At 45.6% G+C, this 26,877-nt stretch overlaps 2 protein-coding genes across 5 annotated transcripts in view; one reads left to right on the top strand and one right to left on the bottom strand.

Moving 5' to 3' along the window:
- The first annotated feature begins 1,689 nt into the window (after positions 1–1,689).
- LOC117397791 (poly(ADP-ribose) glycohydrolase) lies at positions 1,690–12,811 on the top strand. Its single transcript, XM_059020103.1, has 16 exons — positions 1,690–1,918; positions 3,200–3,990; positions 5,082–5,198; positions 5,301–5,387; positions 5,944–6,015; positions 6,380–6,463; positions 6,556–6,716; positions 7,015–7,088; positions 8,143–8,209; positions 8,818–8,893; positions 9,128–9,275; positions 9,599–9,677; positions 9,783–9,891; positions 10,215–10,317; positions 11,410–11,538; positions 12,058–12,811. Exons 2-16 carry the CDS (start codon positions 3,202–3,204, stop codon positions 12,168–12,170), a joined length of 2,208 nt encoding a protein of 735 aa, XP_058876086.1. The 5' UTR covers positions 1,690–1,918; positions 3,200–3,201; the 3' UTR covers positions 12,171–12,811.
- Positions 12,812–12,931: 120 nt separating this feature from the next.
- The window catches only part of LOC117397744 (2-oxoglutarate dehydrogenase complex component E1), a gene marked incomplete at its 5' end in the record, with an annotated part of 34,452 nt that continues 20,506 nt past the window's right edge, over positions 12,932–26,877 (bottom strand). For all 4 annotated transcript variants that reach the window (XM_059020102.1, XM_059020101.1, XM_059020099.1 and 1 more), the window contains 15 exon segments: positions 12,932–14,394; positions 15,111–15,265; positions 16,110–16,273; positions 17,502–17,574; positions 18,344–18,469; positions 18,991–19,062; positions 19,968–20,146; positions 20,699–20,826; positions 21,238–21,388; positions 22,532–22,660; positions 23,504–23,606; positions 24,034–24,186; positions 24,981–25,160; positions 25,748–25,876; positions 26,178–26,357. In XM_059020102.1, coding sequence (XP_058876085.1) covers positions 14,274–14,394; positions 15,111–15,265; positions 16,110–16,273; positions 17,502–17,574; positions 18,344–18,469; positions 18,991–19,062; positions 19,968–20,146; positions 20,699–20,826; positions 21,238–21,388; positions 22,532–22,660; positions 23,504–23,606; positions 24,034–24,186; positions 24,981–25,160; positions 25,748–25,876; positions 26,178–26,357 — 2,043 coding nt within the window.

The raw sequence follows: 26,877 nt of genomic DNA, 5'->3' as shown, positions 1-26,877 counted from the left end.
AAGGGTACAGCAGCAGTGTCCCCCACCTGGGATTGAACCCACGACCCTCCGGTCAAGAGTCCAGAGCCCTGACCACTACTCCACACTGCTGCCCCTATGTTAACGATATGCATGCTTCAAATGATAGGAGAGAGAGAGAGAGAGAGAGAGAGAGAGAGAGACACAAACAGCAACATTGATCAGTTATTTTTGTTTGCCTGCTGTTTTAATTCTTTGAAACCTTATGAGAATATATTATATAAAGAAGATGAAAAGTAAACTCATACAATAACAGCTCACTATTTTAATAATTCAAATAGCTCGCCATTAAAACATAGAGCTTCCAGTTTATCAACGACTTTTCTTCGTGAAGTGTTTCTAGTGATTGATGAGCATCCTGCTGGATCCCGGTTCTCTTGGGACAGTTTTTATTTATGGTATAAGGTATAAGAGAAAAACAAAAAACATTGACCAACTAGCTAATTTCCTGCTAGGCCAGGCTAAACTGACTGTGTAGAAAAGCAGGAAAGAAAGTGAATGGGGATGAGAATGTCATGACTGTGTTTAACATGCTGGTGAAATGCAGAGTTCAGCTGGATTATAATCACTACAAATTGATGCAAGATCTGGAGAGTTTTGAGGAGGCGTGGTGTTGTAATGATGTTTTGTGTGAATTAGATGGAGAGCGACTGAGTTTTAATTTCTAAAAATTAAAAATCTGAAGTTGATTTGTGTGTATGGTTAAGGGGTTTTTTTTGTATAAGGGGGGGGGGGGTTGTGTTATTTTGATTATATGAAATATATTTCATAATTATATGAAAATAAAGTAAAATTAAAAGTCAAGTCTCTCTCTCTCTGTTGCAGGTGCATTCATTCGAGCCTATTTGAGGCAGATATTTTTTAACACGCTATTTATGAAACTCTGAATAATGCTTATGAACATGGAATATTGTTGTTCATCGTGTCAGTTCAGAATATGTATATATCATTTTAATACATATAAATTATATAAGAATTATATTAGAATATTGTAACTATTTGCATGACTATTTATTTTTCCCCCTTTTTGGTAATCATATTTAGAATATATTTTAAAATGTGTAGAATGCAGAATTGATCAATGAGAGGCTTTTCTTTTTCATTGCATTTCCAGTCTCAATCGATACGGGTTTCAGGGATCGGAACACTGGAGTGTGGCGCCACCTAGTGTCTTTGTGTTGAACTCCATTGCACACAATGTCAAAGAACACAGTGTTGGGCGAGGCGATCACACACACACACAAATACAATTAAACGTGCAGAAATATCCCGCAACGCAATCTGAGTGAAGAACGCATTCAAACACCACCCCTTGCTGTCTCCGACATCCTCATTTCAGAGCAGTTTCTGTTTTTTTTCGTTTTTAAACCGCATCACTCAAACTAACGCGCTTCAGCAGCTTGCTGTGCGCTCGACCAGATCACAACGAAAGCAGGGAGACCTTGTTCACATTGCAGCTTCTACATACAAATGCATCGGGACACGAACGTGGTTTCTTTATGATCACTGCTGCAGTGATAAGAACACATTCAAGTCCAGTGAAAACAGAACAACGCTTTCATTTACACGCCGAATCTCTATTTAGGAGTTAATGTGGATGTCCTGCGTGTTTCTACATACACGCTGTAATATAAACAGGTTATTATGGCGCATGTCGTTTCGCTTTCAGTGTTGCCCGCTGACCCTGCTCTGCTATTGGCTGAGCGCTCCTCTCACACTCTCGGTAGGGCTGGTGCTTGCATTGCAAAGACGCTCCGTGTTGGTGGCAGTAAAAGTTTCGCTTCAGGAAAAACCTGGCATATTTTAGTACAAACTGCGCTTGTTTTAGTAAAGTTTGTCGTGTTTGGAGGCGGCCGTGCACGCCCAGCCTAAAAGGACGTTCTGCGAAACTAAGAACCAGGTACGTATGCAATAATAACGCAGGTAGAAACAGACTCGAGTATAGAGAATTATTATTATTATTATTATTATTATTATTATTATTATTATTATTATTATTATACGCATTCGGTAAGTGCTGGTGTTTAAGTGGCGCTATAATGTCAAAAAACAGCAACGTTGAGTTTCGTGGAAAATGAAACCAAAAGTAATTGAAAACTAGTTCCATTGAAATGGAGCGAGAGAGACAGGCAAGTCGAAGCAATTTGACGTCGTTTTACAAATACAGGGCGGTGCGTTGATGTAGTAAACTTACTTTCTATTATTATTATTATTATTATTATTATTATTATTATTATTATTATTTATTTCTTAGCAGACGCCCTTACCCAGGGCGACTCACAGTTGTATACAAAAAATACAGATCAAGAATTACAGTACAATTAAGAGCAAGATACAAAATACAATGACTTCAGTCCTAATAAGAGCAAATACAAAACACAGTATGATTTGATATCGGGGCAGTTCAAGAGCAGAGAACAGTGTTGATAGTTACATCAGGGTTAGATACGAGTGTAAGTGAAATACAAGATACTACAGATTGGGTTCAGTGCAGGATTAAATACATTGAAATATGGAGCAGATAAATTAAAGTGCATTAAAGGCAGAGTGCTATATTGTCCAAAAGGGAACAGCACCATGCATACATATGTGAACAGGAAGGGGTTCAATTCATTAAGTGTAAAGACGATTTACACGCCCCCCCCCCCCCCCCACTTATTTATTGCAGGGTGTTACAGACAAATCCCTTTTTCAGCTGAGTCGAAACAGCAGTAAACACAGCGCAGTTCACTTGGGAACCTCTGGGAAGAACATTTCATTTTGACAATCATTAACCACAGAATTCTTGAAGCATACCAAGTGTACCGCGCTGCGTTTCCTTTCCACACAGCTGAAGGAGGGCTTTTGTCCTAAACGTCCTGATATCGTTTTTTTTTTTAAATCAGTTATTCACATTGTTGTGTTCCTGCATTACCTTTTTCTTGTAATATTTATATCATGATATCTTATGAGTCAATTCTTAAACATTTTAAGCTGTCGATATGCAGGTAAGTATTGCCAGGAGAGAAAGACAGCATCTATGTGCACGTGTTCATTTGTTTGTTTACTTTGTTGGTGTCAGGTCTTGTAAATGATATCTATAACCCCCCACCGCTGCAAGTTTAGTATGAAAGTGCTGATTGAAACTTGAAAAGTGATCAAACTGGTTGATTTTTTTTATTTTATTTTAATTTTTTTACAGGAATGTCTTTGAAAAACGTAAGAGACAGAAACGACAGCAACCAAATGCGGGACCTGTTAAACCACGCACCGTCGTCCGGGCCCCAGGAGCCAGGGGATTTACCAAGGGGAGAAAACAGCAAGCCACCCCCAAAGGGGTCCGCTGCTGAAGAGGAGAGCGACAGGGACAAGGAAGAGAAGAAAGGGGGAGAGGAGGGGGAGAGGAGGGGGGAGCCGATGAGAGAGAGGGAGGAGCGGACGAGAGAGAGGGAGGAGTGGACGAGAGAGAGGGAAGAGCGGACGAGAGAGAGGGAGGAGCCGACGAGAGAGAGGGAGGAGCCGCGGAGAGAGAGGGAGGAGCGGACGAGAGAGAGGGAGGAGTGGACGAGAGAGAGGGAAGAGCGGACGAGAGAGAGGGAGGAGCCGCGGAGAGAGAGGGAGGAGCCGACGAGAGAGAGGGAGGATCCGAGGAGAGAGATGGAGGATCCGACGAGAGAGAGGGAGGAGCCGAGGAGAGAGAGGGAGGAGCCGACGAGAGAGAGGGAAGAGCGGACGAGAGAGAGGGAGGAGCCGACGAGAGAGAGGGAGGAGCGGACGAGAGAGAGGGAGGAGCGGACGAGAGAGAGGGAGGAGCCGACGAGAGAGAGGGAAGAGCGGACGAGAGAGAGGGAGGAGCCGATGGAAGTGGGGGTCAGCCCCAGCGGGGGGGCAGTGTGGCTGGGGGAGGAGCTGGCGTTGATGAGGAGAGGCCTCGAGTACAGAGAGGACCCAGGAGAGCTGCAGTTTGGACCCAGGCACACCGTGCTCATCAACGTAAGGCATTCACTGAGTTAACTTACCATCCAATACAGCCACCCCACACTCGAGAGTCTGCTATATATTTTATATTGTTAGCGAAAGAAGGGACTAGCCGAAGAGTTTGTCTACTTGACTTGGTTTCATTGACATGGTAGGCTAACACAATATTATTCTGCACGTTTCTAAATGGTGGCCAATCAAGTTGAGAGTGTATTTCGTTCTACCAGCCAACCCACACCTACAAACGTATTACAGGTCATTAAATCTGAATAAAACACAGACGAAGGCTGATGTGAACACACTTCGATTCTGCTGTGGTTTAAACGTTTAGAATCCCTTGTCATTCTGAGTGCAGATCTACCCTCTCAACGAAGCACACAATATGAGGCGTCACCTCATTAACATATACACCACAGCGATTCTGCAATCCTGTTGTGCTCCTGAATGTTTTTTAGACCTGCTCAGACAGTGTGAGCAGCACTGGAGACGGTGAGGGAAGCAAGGAAGGACACAAAACCAAAAAGCCAAGCCTGATAGACAAGCATATAGACACAATTCATGACTACATACACACATACATAAAATAAGGGGTGTGCTGTGGAAATTATTGTGATGCTATTGAGGTGAAAACCATACGGCCCAGGCTGTGAGAGAGAGAGAGAGAGAGAGAGAGAGAGAGAGAGAGAGAGAGAGAATCAATTTATGAATGTAAATGTCAGATGCCTATTATGTGCAAAGCATAGAGAAATTTTAGTCAAAGCTTGCAGTTCCATGTGACTCTACTGAAAGTTGCTTTTCTGAATTGGGTCGAATGCCAATATGAAACTGTACAATAAGGAGGTTTATACACACACCACATAGATATACTTATTCATTCACCCATGTTTGATGTACATTCCTGAAGTGAACTGTACGTATAGCTTATGCTGTTACTATTAATGTCAAGTTTGTAACAAACAAAAAGAAAAAGGCCTATGGAAAGTGATTTCTACAACTGAGTGAATGGCAACCAATCAAAATGCTTACATGTCACAAGAACTCTTTGCAAGCTGTAAAGTTGCTTGCAACTTCTAGTTATTATTATTATTATTTTTTTGCCTGGGCAGCTTCTGGATTTCAAAAAGGACAAGAAGCTGCGGCCGCAGCCTGGATCCAATTTGTGGAACAGTGACCACGTTAAAATGCCAAACTCCACGAGGAACACGTTCAACAAGCAAGGGATGGTAGGAGAGTCACGCAGCGACCGAGAAGTCACAAACTTCTTCAGGGTTGGAAAACTGTCTTTCAATACGACGTCTTTTCATCTTTTATCCTTTTCCTTTTAGTTTGGGAGTGACGAAAAACTTCGTTGGGATTTGATAAAAAAGAAGCTCAGCAAGCTGTCAAACGTCACTAAATCTGAAACCATCGAGGTAAGAGAAAGCAACGAGGGAGGGAACGGGTCATTTACCAGAATAGAACCTAGAGGAAGCTGAAAGGCTGGTCTGTCTAGTGCAGTAACATTAACCCGCTAGCGCCACCTAGCCCCCCAGACTGGAACCCAGGGCTCCAGAGGAAGCTGAAAGGCTGGTCTAGTGCAGTAACATTAACCCGCTAGCGCCACCTAGCCCCCCAGACTGGAACCCAGGCCTCCAGAGGAAGCTGAAAGACTGGTCTAGTGCATTAACATTAACCCGCTAGCGCCACCTAGCCCCCCAGATTGGAACCCAGGCCTCCAGAGGAAGATGAAAGGCTGGTCTAGTGCATTAACATGAACCCACTAGCGCCACCTAGCCCCCCAGACTGGAACCCAGGGCTCCAGAGGAAGGTGAAAGGCTGGTCTAGTGCAGTAACATTAACCCACTAGCGCCACCTAGCCCCCCAGACTGGAACCCAGGCCCCCAGAGGAAGGTGAATGGCTGGTCTAGTGCATTATTCCAGGTCTTCATGTTAGTTTTGTATTTTGTCTCATTGGACTGTCTTCTGCAGGAGGTGATCAAGTCCTACAATGTGAATTACAAGACCGAGTGGAAGTTTGATGCGCTGCACAAATACTTTGAGGTTGGTAGCATTAGAAATTTTTAAACATATTAAATTCAATGACTAACGTTTTGACTAGAAGTCTTTCTCCATGTTAAAGTGGGCAGCAGCGTGGAGTAGTGGTTAGGGCTCTGGACTCTTGACCGGAGGGTCGTGGGTTCAATCCCAGGTGGGGGGACACTGCTGCTGTACCCTTGAGCAAGGTACTTTACCTAGATTGCTCCATTAAAAAACCTAGCTGTATAAATGGGTAATTGTATGTAAAAATAATGTGAGATCTTGTAACAATTGTAAGTCACCCTGGATAAGGGCGTCTGCTAAGAAATAAATAATAATAATAATAAAGTCATTCAGTTCAATTCAGTTCCTCTCCCTCTCTCCACAGACTGAGGAGCCTAAGCGTGAGCTGTTTAGAGTTGTGAAGGCCATGGCTGAACTGGCTCTCAAGCTACCAGACATCTGCCCCAAAGTAACGTTTCACATGTTTCATTTTCATTTTGTGTCCTATTTATATACTGATTTATATCTCCATCTGTATCTCACCCTCTCTCTCTCTCCCAGGCTATCCCCCTCCTGAAGCAGGGCACGTCTCACTCCCTCACCCTGTCCCAGGAACAGATCTCCTGCCTCCTGGCCAACGCCTTCTTCTGCACCTTCCCTCACCGTAACTCCACCCACCCGCGAGCCGAGTACAGCAACTACCCCGACATCAACTTCAACAGGTCAGAGACAGCGAGACGCCAGCCTTTCAGCTTCCTCCAGGGCCTGGGCTCCAGTCTGGGGGGCTAGGTGGCACTAGACCGGCCTTTCAGCTTGCTGCAGGGCCTGGGCTCCAGTCTGGGGGGCTAGGTGGCGCTAGCGGGTTCATGTTAATGCACTAGACCAGCCTTTCAGCTTCCACTGGAGGTCTGGGCTCCAGTCTCGGGGGCTAGGTGGCGCTAGCGGGTTCATGTTAATGCACCAGACCAGCCTTTCAGTAATGCAGTGCACTGTATGAATAAAGAAAATCTTTCTCAACAGGCTGTTTGGAGAAAGTTCAAAAAGGAAGCAACAAAAACTGAAGACAATCTTCCAGTACTTCAGGAGTGTTACAGGTACTGCACAGCACAGTGTAATAAACACAGCGAAAGCACGGCACAGTGTAATAAGCACAGTGAAAGCACAGCACAGTGTAATAAACACAGGGAAAGCACGGCACAGTGTAATAAACACAGTGAAAGCACGGCACAGTGTAATAAACACAGTGAAAGCACGGCACAGTGTAATAAACACAGCGAAAGCACAGCACAGTGTAATAAACACAGTGAAAGCACAACACAGTGAAAGCACGGCACAGTGTAATAAACACAGGGAAAGCACGGCACAGTGTAATAAACACAGTGAAAGCACAGCACAGTGTAATAAAGCACAGTGAAAGCACGGCACAGTGTAATAAACACAGCGAAAGCACGACACAGTGTAATAAACACAGGGAAAGCACGGCACAGTGTAATAAACACAGCGAAAGCACGGCACAGTGTAATAAACACAGCGAAAGCACAGCACAGTGTAATAAACACAGTGAAAGCACAGCACAGTGTAATAAACACAGGGAAAGCACGGCACAGTGTAATAAACACAGTGAAAGCACAGCACAGTGTAATAAGCACAGTGAAAGCACGGCACAGTGTAATAAACACAGTGAAAGCACGGCACAGTGTAATAAACACAGCGAAAGCACGGCACAGTGTAATAAACACAGCGAAAGCACAGCACAGTGTAATAAACACAGTGAAAGCACAGCACAGTGTAATAAACACTGAAAGCACAGCACAGTGTAATAAACACAGCGAAAGCACAGCACAGTGTAATAAACACAGGGAAAGCACGACACAGTGTAATAAACACAGGGAAAGCACAGCACAGTGTAATAAACACTGAAAGCACGGCACAGTGTACTAAACTGTGAAAGCATGGTAAATAATAGGTTAAGCACTGTGAAGCCCAGATAGGTGTAGTAAAGCATATTAAACCAGGGTAAACCAAGTCACAGTAACCATGGGAAAAGCATGTAGGAAAGTTACAAAATGACCCTGCACGTGTATTCTGATTCTAGGGGCCAGACCAGTGAACTGACCCTGCTTGTGCTTCCTCTCTCCTCTCACATAGAGGAGCCTCCGCAGGGTCTGGTGACGTTCGAGAGACGAAGCCTTGCGGGACGATGTGACTGGAAACGGTGAGCAGCGAGCCTCGTGTCTTTCAAGAACTGCCTTATGTTATTAGTAGTGGTTGTAGTCGTAGTATTTGACCACCTCCTTCTTCTTCATAAATACATTGGCTTCGTCAAACAACAGGTCAGGCAGGATAGAACACTTTAATGTCATGTTTATATCAAAATAATAAATACAAGATTTATTCCCATTGGCATTGCATCAGGCCCTGGGGTCCAGTTACAATCGGAATTGTGTAATTTGTAATGGTAGTGGAGTCTTGGCACACCTGCATAATTGGAATTGCGACCACATGACTGATGGACTGCAGTTCAAGCAAACCCCTTTCCAAGCTGAATCATTCTCAGTCCCATGTGTGTCACACCGAGCGATCCTCCTTCTCGTATCTTCAGCCGCTTTCAGTGACCCACCCCTTCTGTCATTGCAATTGTAATGATAATTGACCTCCAGGTCTGCATTACATACTGATATACTGCTCAGCGGAGATAGAGGTCCTGATACGGCAGCACACTGTGTCTGTCTGTCTGGTTAGTGGTGGGTTTTTTCTTTAGTATGTCAGTATAGGGAAGGGGAGATGCCGTTTATTCAAATGTTTTTGTTCCTCCTCTTTCAGCTGTGATTCCAAAATCAGTAAACTTCACATCACTTCAATGGGCACAATTGAGAAGGATGGGACGGGAATGCTCCAGGTGAGTGAGAGAGTGTGGGTGTGAGTGTCTGGTTCTGGGTTCTGTTCTGTTGCAGGTTGATTTCGCCTGTGCGATGGTCGATGGGGGTGGTCCTGGCTCTGTGTTCTGTTCTGACCCGGTCTGTCTGTGTCTCGGTTCGGTTCTGTTGCAGGTTGATTTCGCCTGTGCGGTGGATTTGGTTCTGTGTTCTGTTCTGACTCGGTCTGTCTGTGTCTCGGTTCGGTTCTGTTGCAGGTTGATTTTGCCTGTGCGATGGTCGGCGGGGGGGTTCTGGGTTCTGGTCTGATTCAGGAGGAGATCCGGTTCCTGACCCACACGGAGCTCATCGTGTCTCGACTCTTCACTGAGAAGCTGGGCGATTGTGACGCGCTGTGCATCACCGGTACAGCTCTGCTAGAAGGGGCAATACCCTCTGTGTGTGTGTGTGTCTGTCTGTCTGTGTCTGTCTGTGTGTGTGTCTGTCTGTGTCTGTCTGTCTGTGTGTGTGTGTGTGTGTGTGTGTGTGTCTGTCTGTGTGTGTCTGTCTGTGTGTGTGTCTGTCTGTGTCTGTCTGTCTGTGTGTGTGTGTGTCTGTCTGTGTCTGTGTGTGTGTGTGTCTGTCTGTGTCTGTGTGTGTGTGTGTCTGTCTGTGTGTGTGTGTGTCTGCTTCTCTGCCTGCCTCTCTCTCTCTCAGAGTCTCTGTCTCAGTGTTTCTCATCTCTCCAGGGCCCCAGTGCTACAGCGAGTACTCCGGCTACAGCGACACGTACAGCTGGGACGGGCCTCACACAGACACCACAGACAGGTAAACACACTTCTCACTATCCCTCCCTAGTGTGCGTATGTACCTCTGTCTGTGTGTGTAGTGTCTCAGTGTGTGATCTCGGTCTCCTCTTGCTGATCCACGCAGGGACAGGTGGATGAGACGCTGCACTAAGATCGTTGCCATCGACGCCATCAAATTCAAAAATGAACAGCAGCAGTTTGAGATGAAAAACGTGGACAGAGAGCTCAACAAGGTGGGGCTGCGGGCCTCTGTGACGCTTCATACTGAACTTAATATATCCAGCCAAGCCTGTCTCTCATATCAGTGAACATGTCCAGCTGACCCTGTCTCTCATATCAGTGTACATGTCCAGCCGACCCTGTCTCTCATATCAGTGAACATGTCCAGCTGACCCTGTCTCTCATATCAGTGAACATGTCCAGCTGACCCTGTCTCTCATATCAGTGAACATGTCCAGCTGACCCTGTCTATCATATCAGTGAACATGTCCAGCCGATTCAGAGTGTCTGTGTTCTGTAATGGACCACGTGCTGTTCTTGTGTTTGTCTCTCCCAGGCGTACTGTGGGTTCAAACCCCGAGTTCAAGCACAGTGCTACCTCCCTGTGGCGACTGGGAACTGGGGCTGTGGAGCCTTCAATGGAGACATCAAGCTGAAAGGTGCGGAAGTTTCAGCACATTTATATTTATATATATAAGGAAAATAAATGGATGAATAGACTCAATACCACGATGCCTGAAGGGTTAAACAAAGCAATAGCAGATTGTTACATCATTGACTATGTAGTGAATGACATCACAAGCACGTTAATGGATTTAAACAGACATGAGTGAGTGTGGGCACCACCGCATCACAAACACACTTTCCCTTGACAAAGTTGTCTTCATTTGAAGACATTGAGAAAGAACTTCTAGTCAAACCATTTGCCATTGAATTTATTTAAATTCAGCGCTGTTGAGTGTTTAACCCTTTGCGGTCCATTTATTAATCGCGCGTCAGGCACGCCAGGTCTAATTAATTTTCACACTCGCAGTTAATTTTATACGCGCTGTTTAAAAGTATTTTTTTTCACAGTCAAACGGGTTTAAATGGCCCTGCATATCAACAAAGCACACACTAGGCATCTCCAGCCCCTCCCCAGCCTTTTGTTTGCTATAGCGTTCAGCTGTGTAAGAAATAAATAATAATAATAATAATAGTCGTACATACCGATCGATCATCTCCAGATCACTCGTTTTATCACCAAACTCCTCAATAATGCGACCCAAGTCATTATTTTATTACTATAACATCTGAAAAAAGCTCTGCAAATGTCCATGATAGTCTCAGTGCGCTGACGCACTTAGCCAGCTTGTTTACTATGGACGCCCATTATCTGATACCTGATACCATGTATGACTATTCATGAAATACGCCTTTTTTTTTTTTTTTTTTTTTCCGACCTGTCTCGGCTCCTGTCGCTACCACTCGGCAATTGAATGGTTTTCTCGTCTTTTTCCGGAGAAAAAACGACTAAACACCCGTTTATTGCGTTGCTATAATGATGTCGGACCCAGTCCGACAAAGGACCTGTGAGGAATAATTGCAATGTCGGACCCAGTCCGACAATGGACCGCAAAGGGTTAATAGTTACGTATGTTAAGCCTAAAATCAGAACGGCAGAATTCAGCAGAGACTAACTTTCCTGAGATGAAGCTCCTCATGTCCTTTCAGCAACGTGATGGACTGGTCTTTCTGCCCTCTTCCTCCAGCTCTCATCCAGATAATGGCGGCCTCCAAGGCGAGCAGAGACATCGTGTACTTTACCTTCGGCAACGAGGAGCTGGTGCAGGAGATCTGGGACATGCACAACTTCCTGCAAAAACAGCACTTCACAGTCGGTAAGCCAAACTCAGAGAAGGCATGTGGTGTTCTGGGGGGTCTGTTGCTGTAGGGTGGAAACACTGACAGCGTCAGTGGATACAAGAGTCTGCTTCGAATGTCATTTATTAAAAAAAAATGTGTTCTTCACATTTCCCTTGATATAAGAACATAAGAAAGTTTACAAACGAGAGGAGGCCTTTCAGCCCATCTTGATTGTTTGGTATAATCATTCTGCATGGTTGTGGCTCCTGCTACTCCAATAGTCATACCTTATCTGTCTGTCTGTCTGTCTGTCTGTCGTCCCGTGATTTGAATAGCATGAGGAAGGATGTTCAGTGCCCTGGCTTGGGGTTCTCCAGACAAGCTCAAAGCAGCTCTATAGAAAACAAAAATGTAATAACTCACCGTTGGAGCAACAGAACCGCTCCGAAAGACTGCAAGCTCCATGAACTGAATTAGAGACGTGAGCCTTGTTACTCTTATAGGACTTACAACACAGTACTCACCCCCCACCCCTCTCTCTCGCCCTCTCTCAGGTAAACTCTACAGTGTACTGGAGACGTACTGTGAAAGAAAGCGCTCCTGTTCAGCAGGGGACCTGTATGATTTTATCTACCACTCCTACGCGGATTTGAAAAGCAAACATTAAAACAGCAGGCAATCCCAGCCAGCCAGTTAACACGCAGCCTCTGAATGCCAGTGTCCGGGTCTGGGTTTGATAACTGAACCGGGGGGTCAAGTGACCCGACCGAAAGGGTTCGACGCGGTCAAAAAGAAATGGCCTGAAAGAACATTTAAAGATACAGCTACTCCCTGACAACCCTAAACTACTTCCAAATTTTAAACCGGTATGATTGACTGGGAATAAATCATTAAAAAAGAGGGGGCAATATTAATATATAATGAATGATTATTTTAAAACCTGAATGCTTTGGCGCAGGAGTCTTTGTGAAGGAGAAGAAATAACAGATAATGCATACATGACTGCAGTACACAGACAGAGACAGGATGCTTTTGATTTTCTGTTCATGTTACATTTTATTCTTTGATATAAATATATATAAATAAATACTAATATCCACTAACTTCATGATTTAATGAAGCTTCTTGACTTGTATTGCTAAGAAATAAATAATAATAATAATAAGGGTAAGGTATAGGGAGGATGCAGATTCATTTTCTCAAGCGATCACTGCCTCCAATCAACTACACAGAACTCCTGTATGTGTGTAACTGTGTGCTGTACACTGTGGTGTTATCCATGCAAATAAACAACACTGTGTAAATACATGCAGCCTCATTCTCTCTGCATTTTTCTGTAAATACACTCTCTGAGGGGAGGTGTTTAATTAGCTAATTATTGGTATACAATATCGACAGTAACGCAAGACAAATTCACACGGATGCCGGTGGAGAAGATAATGCCTTTATTGAATGAAGCAACACAAAAAAAAAAAAAAAAGGAAAAAGAATTACAATTAAAAAAAAACCCAAAAAAAACACCTTTAAATCACTTATATATGAAAATAAATAAAATCAGCTTTTATCCCAGAGAGATCTTTTCATAACACGAGTGGTGATTATTTGATATCTTTTGTTTTCCTTTAAAGCCGCCCTGTTTAGTTTCTCTTGGGTTTGGCACAGGGGCGACACTGAGGACAGACACACAGAGCTGTACCGGTGATAAACACACGCTGTGAACCGCTCTGTAACCCAGACCTCAAATCAAAGCCGTCTTTAAGCATGCAGGCAACGGCACAGCTCTTACAGATTCGAAAACCTCTGTTTATTTTTCCTTTGTTTTGAAAGCGCCGGTTCATTTTTCCTCTTCTGCTCCATGGCAGCCGTGCTGCACGGATTTCAATCCAGGCCCTCGCTACAAATCCTGTCAACTCAACTTCTACTTTTTACTTTTTATTTTCTGTTCTGTTTTTTTGTACGAGTTTTCTATTTTGCACTCGAATAAAAAATTCCCTAATTCACAAAATGTACAAACTGCACTCCGAAATATAGATATATCTCTCTATATCCATCTATATATAGACAGCTCTCTCTCTATCCAATCGATAGATATAGATAGATAGCTAGATTTGCCTGTTAACAGCTCACGTGTACTCTGTGTGTGTAAATGCATGATCTTCCGTCATGAAAACGATGCGTTTCAGGTCGTGGAAGGAGAGGCAGCAGGAGACACCTCTGCCTGCCCAGTGGCCGGTCTGTTCGTTCTAACCTTCACATGATTTATTTTTTAATGTATTGTTTTTTAATTCTGCATTGGTAGATTTTAATGACTGATTGATTTGCGAAAAAAGTCTTATCCATCTGTCATATTTTCTTTGGGTTTTTTTTCATGCGTTTTTAAATTTCTTTTAATTCTATCCCATCGTAATATAAATTTTGTTTTTGAAAAGAAAGCAAACAAAACAATAATATCAATAATATTAATACAGATGATTCACGAGCAGGATGTGAGAAGTCAGTAGCATGCACAGACTACAGTGCTGATGTCCCGTAGGCTCTAGAGGCAGCAGACACTGTCGAGGGGAACGAAACCGAAGCTCCAAGAGCTTCAAATCACACCTTAGGTCTTCGTTTGCAGTTTTATTTTTTCTGGGCGGATGGACAGGCTGACAGGAGCAGTGGAGGCGAGTTTGCAGAGTGTGGAGAGTGTGTGTGGGGGGGGGCCCCCTCGAAGGCCCCCACGTTGAAGACTGAGCGTGGACAGTATGGGGGAGGGGGAGGGGGAACCCCTCTAGGACAGCCCCTTGAAGGCCTCCATGTTGAAGGTTGTGTCCAGAAAGCGCTTCAGCTCCTGCAGGTGAGTGTGTTTGTTACCGGTGGCAGGGGCCGCGGCGGGGTCACGACCTGCATACCTGAGGACGAAACGAGAGAGGAGAGCGAGAAGGGAGAGAGGTGTAAGTAATAACAAAATGATATAACCCTTAGCGGTCCTTTTATTCAGCACGTCTCAGGCGCGTCAGGTCCAATTTATTTTCACACGCGCAGTTTATTTTAGACGCGCTGTTTAAAAGTATTTTTTTCACAGTAAAACAGGTTTAAAAGGCTCTGCATATCAACAGGACACTCAGTACTGCATCTCCAGCCCCGCCCCACCCCGTTTGCTATATTTTTCAAATGCCTCTTAATAATAGTACATACCGATCAATCATCTCTTGATCACTCGTTTTATCACCAAACTCCTCAATAATGCGATCCAAGTCGTTATTTTATTACTATAACATCTAAAAAAAGCTCTGTAAATGTGAGCTGGATGCGGAAGCAGCTATCTTGTTTGTTTATGTCCGTCTTATCTATGTGGTGTCGGGTCTATCAGTATTCATGAGATACGCCCTTTATTTTTATTTTTTTTCGGCTTCTCAGCTCCTATCGGTCTCACTCGGCCATTGAATGGTTTTCTCGGCTAGAGACCTGTTTTTTGCGTCTTTTTGAAACAGTTAATACTAACACAGTAAAAAAAAAAAAATTATAACACTAATCGCAATGATGCTAGCAATACCAATACAACCCCCACCAATAGCAGCAGGAGGAGGAGGAGGAGGAGGGGAATGAGAAAGCAGGGTGGAGTTACCAGACGGGCCGCTCGCGGTTGATGGTGGTCCGGATGCGCGGCTTCACGTAGTCATAGTATCCCTGGTTCTTGTGCTCCTCCTGGCACCACACCAGCTCTGCATTGGGGAAGCGCTCAACCTCCGCCTTCACCAGATCGAAGGGGAAGGGAGACAGCTGCAAAACAGCAAGCACACACAGTCACTACTGCAGACAGCAAGCAAACGCAGTCACTACTGCAGACACAGTCAGTACTGCAGACACACAGTCACTACTGCAGACAGCAAGCAAACGCAGTCACTACTGCAGACACAGTCAGTACTGCAGACACACAGTCACTACTGCAGACAGCAAGCAAACACAGTCACTACTGCAGACACACCTCACTACTGCAGACACACGTCACTACTGCAGACACAGTCACTACTGCAAACCACAAGCAAACACAGTCAGTACTGCAGACACACAGTCACTACTGCAGACAGCAAGCAAACACAGTCACTACTGCAGACACAGTCAGTACTGCAGACACACAGTCACTACTGCAGACAGCAAGCAAACACAGTCACTACTGCAGACACACCTCACTACTGCAGACACACGTCACTACTGCAGACACACGTCACTACTGCAGACACAGTCACTACTGCAAACCGCAAGCAAACAGTCAGTACTGCAGACACACAGTCACTACTGCACACAGCATGCACAGTCACTACTGCAGACACAGTCACTACTGCAGTCACACAGTCACTATCAATCAATCACACAGAGTGATCCGATCAATCAATCAATCAATCTATTTTATATAGTGCCTTTCATAGTGGACCACCATCACAAAGCGCTTTACAAGATGCAGTAATAACAAGAAAATCCATAATACTTTAAATACAGAGAAATACATCATACATGATATACAGTAACAAACCATGCATAACACATGACAGTTGCATAATAAACCAATCAATGAATGGAATAACGGGCTGGTGCAGCTCTGCCTCAGCGCCGCGGCTGCACCGACCTGCTCGATCCTGGCGATGGCGACGTCGGCCTCCATGCCACGGGCCGTTCGCTCGCGATTCAGCTCATAGTAAACCTTCCCGGTGCAGAACACAAGCCGCTTCACCGAGGCCGCGCTCCGCGACTCCGCGCTGACGTCCGGAATCAGCCGCAGGAAGTCAGTCCCTGTGGAGAAACAAACAAACAAACATTATTATTATTATTATTATTATTATTGATCAGGCAGACGTCTTTATCCAAGGTGACTCACAGGTGTTACAGGGCAGTACAGGGTTACAATGCAAGCTTCATATTTAAACACAGTGTAGTTTACACTGAGTGCAAATAATAATAATACTACTAGAATAAAATATGAACTAGGATGCAGCCAGTTAGGATCACAGCAAGTTATCGTTATATCTACTGATGTAACTTAAAAAAAGAGGATGGTGAGTAAGTAGATTCAAGAAACTGCACAGAGTCATTTTCTTCAGTCAGTTGTTAGGTTTATTGAAATATGCAGGGAGTCTGGTCCCAGGTACAGGACACAGAATACTCGTTCTTACAATTGTTGCATGACATTAAATACCCTTCTGCATAGGTGTCTCTCTCCTCCTCTTTCTCTGACACTTAACCAATAGAAAAGGTACAACTCATTATCATTATGTGTGTGTGTGTGTGTGTGTGTGTGATCTAGTGTGAAGATCTCTGAACTCAGTGCAGTCTTCAGACCCTAGTGCCCCAAAGGTCCATACATCTGTTTTTTGTCATCTTCCTTGTTCCTATCTCTAGACCCTTTGATCTCAGTGGCACTATCTCTTTGGATCTCTCTGAAGTCTTAGAGCCTGGCTCTTTGGTCCCCTTGAAAATTAGCTTTATGACCCCGTCATAAACCAGCTGTATTTTCTAAGCAAAAACCTGTTAACTAGTTTTATACCCCAGTGGACTCCCGAAGAGCAAACTTCTTTCATGTCAGGGCTGGAGATCAAAGGACTTGTTTATACAGCCGTGTGCTGCTGGCCAGCCATTTGCTTTGACACAAAATAATCTTAACTTCTCTACCATATTGCAGCCTTCATCTATCACAGCAGTGCTTGCATTTTTGGAACTAACAGTTTTTTCTATCCAATGTTAAATCACTTTTCAGAAAAATAACATGAATACAGCCGTCATTGGTCATGCGTAGCAAACTGCTATTCAATACTTGTTTCATGTTTTCCAACATCTACAGTGACATATTAGTGCAATAGGTTAAGTTTTACTAGCAGCTTGATCAGCCCCAGTGTGTCTAGGTAACAAGCTCAGGTGTGTCTGACTATTAAACTCCTAGTGAAACCAGGAATGGATCACACTGCTGTGCAGCGGGAGTCTTACTCGCATCCCTGCTGGCGGTGATGGAGGTCGTGCGGCTCACCTGAGTTCATGTCGTTGAAGCTGGACTTGGCTTCAGGGTGACGAAGCAGAGACTTGGGTGTGAAGATGATGAGCTGGAAAAGAAAAACTATGTAAAGACACTTCCAGAAATTTAGTGAAGTCACGCCCCCCATTGGAAACTATTGGCAGCAGCTCCACTAATAATGTTGCTGTGTGCACACAGCTGGGCCAAAAGTTTAACATCCCCTAGAATTTTAGGATTGAAAAAATAATAATTACATGACACAATTTAGATCTTTTATTTAACATCATGTAAATCAAAGATAAACTACAAACTGATAAATCGCAAAATGAAAAAAAAAAGAGAGTCTACCGGAAGCCACAGTAGTAGTACAGTAGCATTTCATGTTAGATTTCGAAATGTCACATTTTTGTCAGTTTTCTGTTTAGTATATGGGAAAACTGCAAAGCGGTGTGCAGTTCAATATGTGAACGTAACATTATCCAGCAGGTTTCATTCGACTTCATGAAGCAGAATCAGTTCATTCTATATGGGATGCAATGCTTTTGGCCAGAGCTGTACTCGTGAACTTACAAACAGCATGAATTAGTCCTGTAAGTTTATAACAAAGATATATACATTATATATATATATATATATATATATTTTGTTAAGCAGTGGCATGTCTGTCTACGACTAGCAGTTAGATATATCTAATCCACTTGTCATGACTTTTTTATTACATATTTAGAAGTTTTAAAACAGTTTGTGTGAACTCTAAGGGCCCTGCCAAAACGTTGAAAAGAAAAAAAAATAACAAAAAGCATTATAAAACAGAAACCGCCCAATAAAATGTGCGAGGCAGGGCCGCCGGCACTCACAGGCTTCCTGAAGGGCTGCAGGATCTGGCGTCTCAGCACATGGAAGTAGTTGGCTGGGGTGGAGCAGTTCACCACGATCCAGTTACAGTCGTACAGCTGGCGCACTGCAAAATCATCCGTGATTTTCTATAAAAAAACAAACAAATGGAGACTCATATACAGAACAGGAGTTAGCCACAGAACACTTAAGATACATCATTAATTAGACATTCAGCAGACGCTTTTATCCACAGCGACTTAGAGACTAGGGGGTGAACTATGCTTCATCAACAACTGCTGCTGCTGCAGAGTCACTGACAGCTCAATAAGCTACATACAGTACAGTGCAGAAGACACCCATCGGACAGCCCTATCAAGTTTACATCAGGCATGGTAATAAGACTCCTATTGCAACCTCCATTCCAGGCTTTAATATGACATCGATACAAGCCACACGAAGAAAGGCTAACCAAGGTCTGCGGTCTTCCTGCCTGTTATCAGTTAGTGTCCTGTGAGTGCTATAAAAACAGGGATGGGAATACGACTCCTACTGCAGAGACCGCAAAATCTTCAATCAAAACAGAACAAATAAACCACGAGGGACTCCTCCTCTTCCCGTAGCTCTGAAAGCGGGATGATTCTTGGTATCCGTGCTGAGCTTCACTCACCGGGAACATGTCCGAGTCATCGTTGCACATCTGCAGGAAGCGCTCCGGCCGAGCGGAGGAGTGTTCGGGGCCCTGGAGAAATCAATCAATCCATCAATCAATCAATCAAATCAATCAATCAGTAATATTTTGCTGCTCTGAGGGTTCGAACGCACAACGGGAGAATTCTCTTTTGCACATCGACCCCCCCCCCCCCGAAGACGTGGAACTGTTTTCATCAGTGTGAAGATGGAATTTGATCATCTTTCTTTCCCTGAACCTCCTGCCAATGCTTCTCCTGCAGCCCTTCACAAACACACGCCTTATTGATCTCTGTAAACTCTGTAAAGTTTGAACCACACAAGTTTTTATTGTGTGTTGTTTATACTTCACGATTGTTTTTTTTTTTTGTTTTTTTTCACACATTGTAAATCGTCTTTTTTTATTGTTTTCCAAGACCTCGACCTCAGTGGGTTAATCTCCTGGTTAAATAAATAGAAATGGTTCAGTCACTCACAATCGCATCTTTACCAGTAGAAGATCGTGCACCAATTCAGGCAACGTCTACACAGTATAGCTAGTAGCTTCAATTGACTCGTTTCTCACCCCCCCCTCACCCCCCCGTACTACAATGGTTGAGAGTGGCTGTGGGGGTCACTGTGTGCAATGGTTGAGAGTGGCTGTGGGGGTCACTGTGTGCAATGGTTAAGAGTGGCTGTGGGGTCACTGTGTGCAGTGGTTGAGAGTGGCTGTGGGGGTCACTGTGTGCAGTGGTTGAGAGTGGCTGTGGGGGTCACTGTGTGCAGTGGTTGAGAGTGGCTGTGGGTGTCACTGTGTGCAATGGTTGAGTGATTGTGGGTGTCACTGTGTGCAATGGTTGAGAGGTTGTGGGTGTCACTGTGTGCAATGGTTGAGAGTGGCTGTGGGGGTCACTGTGTGCAATGGTTGAGAGTGGCTGTGGGTGTCACTGTGTGCAATGCAGTGGCTCGGTCTCTTACCATGCCCTCCATGCCGTGGGGCAGGAGCAGCACAATGCCGTTCTGCCGGACCCACTTGGCCTGGCCCGGGGAGATGAACTGGTCGATGATTCCCTGGGCTGTGTTGTTGAAATCCCCAAACTGAGCTTCCCACAGAACCAGCGCATTGGGACTGGCCATGGCGAAGCCCAGCTCGAACCCTGAACATAGAGAGGGGGAGGGAGAAAGAGAGAGAGAGAGAGAGAGAGAGAGAAACAGCAATAAATAACAGCGGTAGTAATAATTATAACAAACCGAGAGTGTGCCTTCTCTTTTCTTGCACCCTTTGTATCACAGCCCTGCGTGCGCAGGAAATACACCTAGAACGTTTACAACAGGGATTGAAATAAACTCCTATTGCAGAGCAGTTTCACCCATTCCTTCAGGTTTTAACACCAGCTTGATTAGACACAGTGTGTATAGGTCAGGGAGCTGCTGCACACAGGGTTAGGGTTAGGGACTCACCCAGCACTCCGTACTCAGACAGGGAGCTGCTGCACACAGTGTTAGGGTTAGGGAGTCACCCAGCATGCCGTACTCAGACAGGGAGCTGCTGCACACAGTGTTAGGGTTAGGGAGTCACCCAGCATGCCGTACTCAGACAGGGAGCTGCTGCACACAGTGTTAGGGTTAGGGTTAGGGACTCACCCAGCACTCCGTACTCAGACAGGGAGCTGTTGCACACAGTGTTAGGGTTAGGGTTAGGGACTCACCCAGCACTCCGTACTCAGACAGGGAGCTGTTGCACACAGTGTAGGGGGCCTGGTTGGGCCAGAGGTGGTTCATGGGGATGCAGGTCCTCTTATCCACATTCTGATCATGCAGCACATGGTGACGATGGCTGAGGAGGGAGAGAGAGAGAGAGAGAAGGAGGGAAGGAGAGACAGAAAGGGAGGGGTGAAGGAGAGGAGAGGAGAGATAGAAAAAAAAAGCGTTAAATCATCCATATCTCCAGGAAAAAAACAAAACAACTCAATAGTTAAGTTTAGAAATACTATTAGAGAAATTAAATGACAAAGAATGTTGAGATAGAAGTCTTTTTGAAGACACGGAACAGGACATGCACTGTACGCACGACCCCCCCCCCCCCGTGCAGAGCGGGTAGATCATAGGCTTCGCTTAGCAGGACAGACCTGAGCAGGGGCTTGTCTGGATCTTGCTCTGTATTTGTCAGGTTTGCATTAAAAATAAAATGTATCTATAGGTTCAACCGTTAACACTTTTAAAACATGACCCCCCCCCCCCCCCCCACCTGAAGGTGCCTCTCTCCACGTCCTGCCCACTGAGCCGCACGTTGATCCCCTCCTTCAGCAGGGAGCCGAAAGCCATGTACTCCCCCAGCGCCCAGTCCACCGTGCGGGACTTTATCATGTCTGCACGGCTCTTCAGGATCCGCTTCAGACCTGCAGACACACAGAGCACCAGAGCAGGGTTACAGACAAGAGATCCCCCCCCCACACACATACGCACACACCCACACAATACCAGAGCAGGGTTAAAGATTAGAGCCACACACAGACCCCCACACAGAGCACCAGAGCAGGGTTACAGACGAGAGATCCCCCCCCCCACACACATACGCACACACCCACACAATACCAGAGCAGGGTTACAGACGAGAGCCACACACAGAGCACCAGAGCAGGGTTACAGACGAGAGCCACACACAGAGCACCAGAGCAGGGTTATAGACGACAGACCCCCACACAGAGCACCAGAGCAGGGTTACAGACGAGAGATCCCCCCCCCCACACACATACGCACACACCCACACAATACCAGAGCAGGGTTACAGACGAGAGCCACACACAGAGCACCAGAGCAGGGTTACAGACGAGAGCCACACACAGAGCACCAGAGCAGGGTTACAGACGAGAGACCCCCTCCCCCCACACACTACCAGAGCAGGGTTATAGACGACAGCCACACACAGACCCCCACACAGAGCACCAGAGCAGGGTTACAGACGAGAGATCCCCCCCCCACACACATACGCACACACCCACACAATACCAGAGCAGGGTTACAGACGAGAGCCACACACAGAGCACCAGAGCAGGGTTACAGACGAGAGACCCCCTCCCCCCACACACTACCAGAGCAGGGTTACAGACAACAGACCCCCCCCACACAAACACACACACAATACCAGAGCAGGGTTACAGACGACAGACCCCCACACACACGCGCACACACACACCCCCACAATACCAGAGCAGGGTTACAGACGAGACCCCCCTCCCCCCCCCCCCCCTCCCACACACACAGACAATACCAGAGCAGGGTTACAGACGAGAGCCACACACCCACACACAGAATACCAGAGCAGGTTTACAGACGAGACCCCCCCTCCCTCCACAAACAATACAAGTGAAGGGTGAGGTTCTCAACATGAGGTTCTCAACAATAGACAAGCAGAGAAACAGAGACGGAGGAGGAGAGAGAGAGAGAGAGAGAGAGAGAGAGAGAGAGAGAGAGAGAGAGAGAGAGAGAGAGAGAGAGGGGAAGACACAGACACAGAGAGGGTGGTGGTTTGCGTTGGTCACCTCCGTGAACGGTGAAGTCCTCCACAGGCACAGAGCTGGCCACCTCTCCGATGTGAGTCAGGTCCTCCTCGCTCAGCCCCGTGTGGGGGCAGCTCATGCTCTTGGGCTGGCCATCCAGGGTGAAAAAACCTGGAACCAAAATCACAACGTAGCTCTAAAACCGAGAAACGCACACGAACATACTGTTCTGCATCGCTGGCACGGCTATTAATACCGACCGTCTCGCTATTACAATTCAAATAAGAAACTTCTTCAAGCAAAGAAGGAGGAATCCATTTCAATGTGATGTGAAGCTCTGCGTGCGAAACCCGGGCCAGCATACTGAACACATGCTGTATTATTATTATTATTATTATTATTATTATTATTATTATTATTATTATTTATTTATTTCTTAGCAGACGCCCTTATCCAGGGCAACTTACAATAGTTACAAGAAATCACATTATTTTTTACACATTATTTTTTACATACAATTCCCCATTTATACAGATGGGTTTTTACTGGAGCAATCTAGGTAAAGCACCTTGCTCAAGGGTACAGCAGCAGTGTCCCCCACCTGGGATTGAACCCACGACCCTCCGGTCAAGAGTCCAGAGTCCTAACCACTACTCCACACTGCAATAATACTGCAGGACAGAGAATAGTGCCTGGGGTGCCTGAGTTATAGGACTCCCTGTAACATAGTGAACACATGAATGAAGGAATGAATGAATGAATGGATGGACGGATGACATGAAGAACCAAGTGAATGGATGAAGGAACAAACAAATGCACAAATGAATACATGAACGGATGGGGGGATGAATGGATGCACAAATTAAGTAATAAATGAAGGACTACACAAATGGATAGGAAGATGAAAGCTGAATGAATGAATGGACGGATGGATGGATGGACAGATGGTTGGACGGATGGATGGATGGACGGACGGATGGATGGACAGACGGCTGTGTCTATGTTGTTGCTCACCGGGCCAGGGCGAGTCCAGCCAGTGCTTGATATGCATGATCTTCTCATCCTTGGATCTCTCGTACGCCTCCTCGCAGATCTTATCATACTTCGAAATCTCTTCCTGAAAACAGAAGAGGGACACAGACAGCTAGTCAACTGCGCCCAAGTGTTGCCCTGGTCAAAATCAACAGAATAGCCACACAACTGTGTCCAGTGCTGCCTGCACCACAGCAGCGTACACATGTAGCAACATGATCTCAACTGCTTAGACACATTATTCACTCATGGCATGGGTCAAAAAATCGCTGGTTCAATGTACGGTGTGTTGTGTTACTGTGCCTTGTGTGTAAGTGTGTGCGAATGAGATTGTGTGTGTGTGTGTGTGTGTGTGTGTCACTGTACCTCGTACTCTTGCTGGGTCACAGGTCCCTCGGATGTCAGTCTCTGTGTGTGTGTGTGTGTCACTGTACCTCGTACTCTTGCTGGGTCACAGCTCCCTCGGATGTCAGTCTCTGTGTGTGTGTGTGTGTGTGTGTGTGTCACTGTACCTCGTACTCTTGCTGGGTCACAGCTCCCTCGGATGTCAGTCTCTCTGCGTATTTCTGCAGCACCGGTTTCTGCTTCTTGATCTGCTTGTACATCAGGGGCTGGGTGAACATGGGCTCGTCCATCTCATTGTGGCCGTTGCGTCTGTATCCCACCTGGGAGGGAAGCGGGGAGTGCATGTCTATTTTTTTTTTGTTAGCAACCTTTCTTGAAACATGCTTTGAAATCCTCTTTCGGTCAAAAAAAAAAAAAAAACCAACAACTTTAAAATATGTCAACACTTTTTATAAAAAATGCTGCAGACCCTATGGCAGGGGTCCCCAGCCCTGGTCCTGGAGAGCCCCAATCCTGCAGGTTTTATAGGTGTCTTTACATCATCAGTGGCTACAGACCTGGGACACGAATTAATCTGGACTAATTAAGACAGAAATTAAATTCAATTAATGAACCGAGAGCTCGGTTGAAATGAAAATCAGAAGACCCTGTAGCTCTTCAGGAGAAAATGGTGAGCCAGGAAGGGGCGAGTCTCGATGGGCTGAACTCCCTTTTCTCGTCCGCAAATGTTTCCTATTTTCTTGTGTTCAAAACAAACAAACAAACCACCACCACCAGAGCTGCATGAAGCAATTATTGGATTATCCAGATGGCGCTCTCCACAGAAATCAGCTGCTGAGAATCAGTTCAGGGTCGCTGGTGTCGATCAGGCTGATTTACCATTCAGAGTGAATTAAGAAACAGCTGCTGGGGATTGAGATGATCGCTGCTTCTCTTCAGACTGTGGAGATCAGCAATCCACTCAAACCCCAGCAGCTGTCTCTTAATTCACTCTGAATGGTAAATCAACCCGATCGACACCAGAGACCCTCCCTTGTGGAGAGCTTGATCAGAATAATCGGTTTGTGCCGCTCCAAACAACACAGCTACCAGACGACGGTGTCGAGGGGCTCACCAGATCCACGACCACGTCCTTGTGAAACGTGGCCCTCCACTCCGCGGCCACGTTGCACACGTACATCACGGCCTCTGGGTCATCTGCGTTCACGTGGAAGATGGGCGCGTTGACCACGCGGGCCACGTCCGTGGGGTAGGGAGACGAGCGAGCCATTCGGGGGTCCGTGGTGAAGCCAATCTGGAGGTGAGGGGGGGGGGTAGTGAACTGGGGTTTACTTCTGTACATTATATAGCAGACCCTGATATTGATGCGATCCAGCCCTCTGAAATGTCTTTATAATATACAGCACTAGACCCTGATATTGATGCGATCCAGCCCTCTGAAATGTCTTTATAATATACAGCACTAGACCCTGATATTGATGCGATCCAGCCCTCTGAAATGTCTTTATAATATACAGCACTAGACCCTGATATTGATGCGATCTAGCCCTCTGAAATGCCTTTATAATATACAGCACTAGACCCTGATATTGATGCGATCCAGCCCTCTGAAATGTCTTTATAATATACAGCACTAGAACCCTGATATTGATGCGATCCAGCCCTCTGAAATAATGAAAAAATAAAGTTTTATGCTGGACACACTTTATTACAATCATTGCGGGTGACTGTACTCACGTTAATAAAGATTAATAAAGAGTCGCTTCTGCTTTGAAATGACAAAGACTTGTGATTTAAAAGCTGATTTAGTTGTAAGTTAATGTTTTTCCCTCCACTTCAGTGCTGTTTCTGTACGTGGCTCTGGCTGTCGTGTGTGGTTACCTGGTTGTTGACGACCACGTGCACCGTGCCGTGGGTGGTGTAGGAGGGCAGGTCGCTCAGGTGGAAGGTCTCGTACACGATGCCCTGGCCAGCAAACGCAGCATCGCCGTGCAGAAGGATAGACATCACCTGCAACACAGACAGAGAGAGAGAGAGAGAGAGAATCAGAGAGAGAGAGAGAGAGAGAGAGAGAGAGAGAGAGAGAGAGAGAGAGAGAGAATCAGAAAAAATCAGAGAGATACACATATACAGAGAAAGAGTGAAGAGACAGAGAATCGGAGAGATACACACACAGAAAGATACACAGACACACACACAGAATCAGAGAGTATCACATACAGATCAGACAGAGACACACAGAAACAGAGACACACACACACACACACGTTGACACACACACACGCTGACACACACACACGCTGACACACACCTTCTTGCCATCCGTGTCCCCGCAGTAGAACTGCTCTGCCTTGGTCTTGCCCTGCACCACGGGGTCCACGGCCTCCAGGTGGGAGGGGTTTGCCATGAGTGACAGCGTGATGTTACGTTCCGTCACGCGGTTAATCCTGCGGTGGTACATCCCCAGATGGTACTTCACATCGCCGGAGCCCTGCGGGGAGGGAGAGGGGTACGGGGGTTACGGACGACAGTCATGCAAGTGAAGCGAGCGAGCGAGAGAAGACAGCAGCTGTGTGAGGTACAGGTGGAACTCCTTTCAGTGCGACGAGAGCTCGCGCTGGCCGGGGTCACGCTCTGCTGCTGCTGTTGATGAGCGAGCGTTTCCTGTAACTGGACGCTCACTACTGGAAACATCAACGGGATGAGCTCACTGAAAAACTGCTCACCAGTTACTGTACAATAAACCACAGCTTTATAATCCTTTTTTTTTACCTCTTATTAGCAGAAGACACTATCACTTTCCCTTCTTTTTTTCTGATTTTACAATTTAGTTAATAAAGGATAAACAATGCTTTAACTTAGTCAAATTCTATTATATAAATGAAACTATAAAGAGGACCAACACTACATTAGAAGCCTCTTATTCAAACACTAAGTGGACTAACACATAGTATTAACAACATCTCAAATTATTTGACGACAAAAAAAAACAAAGTCAGCTTTTCAGTGTT

The sequence above is a fragment of the Acipenser ruthenus genome, unplaced genomic scaffold (assembly GCF_902713425.1).
Source record: "Acipenser ruthenus unplaced genomic scaffold, fAciRut3.2 maternal haplotype, whole genome shotgun sequence".
Lineage (NCBI taxonomy): Eukaryota > Metazoa > Chordata > Actinopteri > Acipenseriformes > Acipenseridae > Acipenser > Acipenser ruthenus.
The sequence above is the reverse complement of the archived record's forward strand: the minus strand, read 5'-3'. Positions and strand labels throughout refer to the sequence as shown.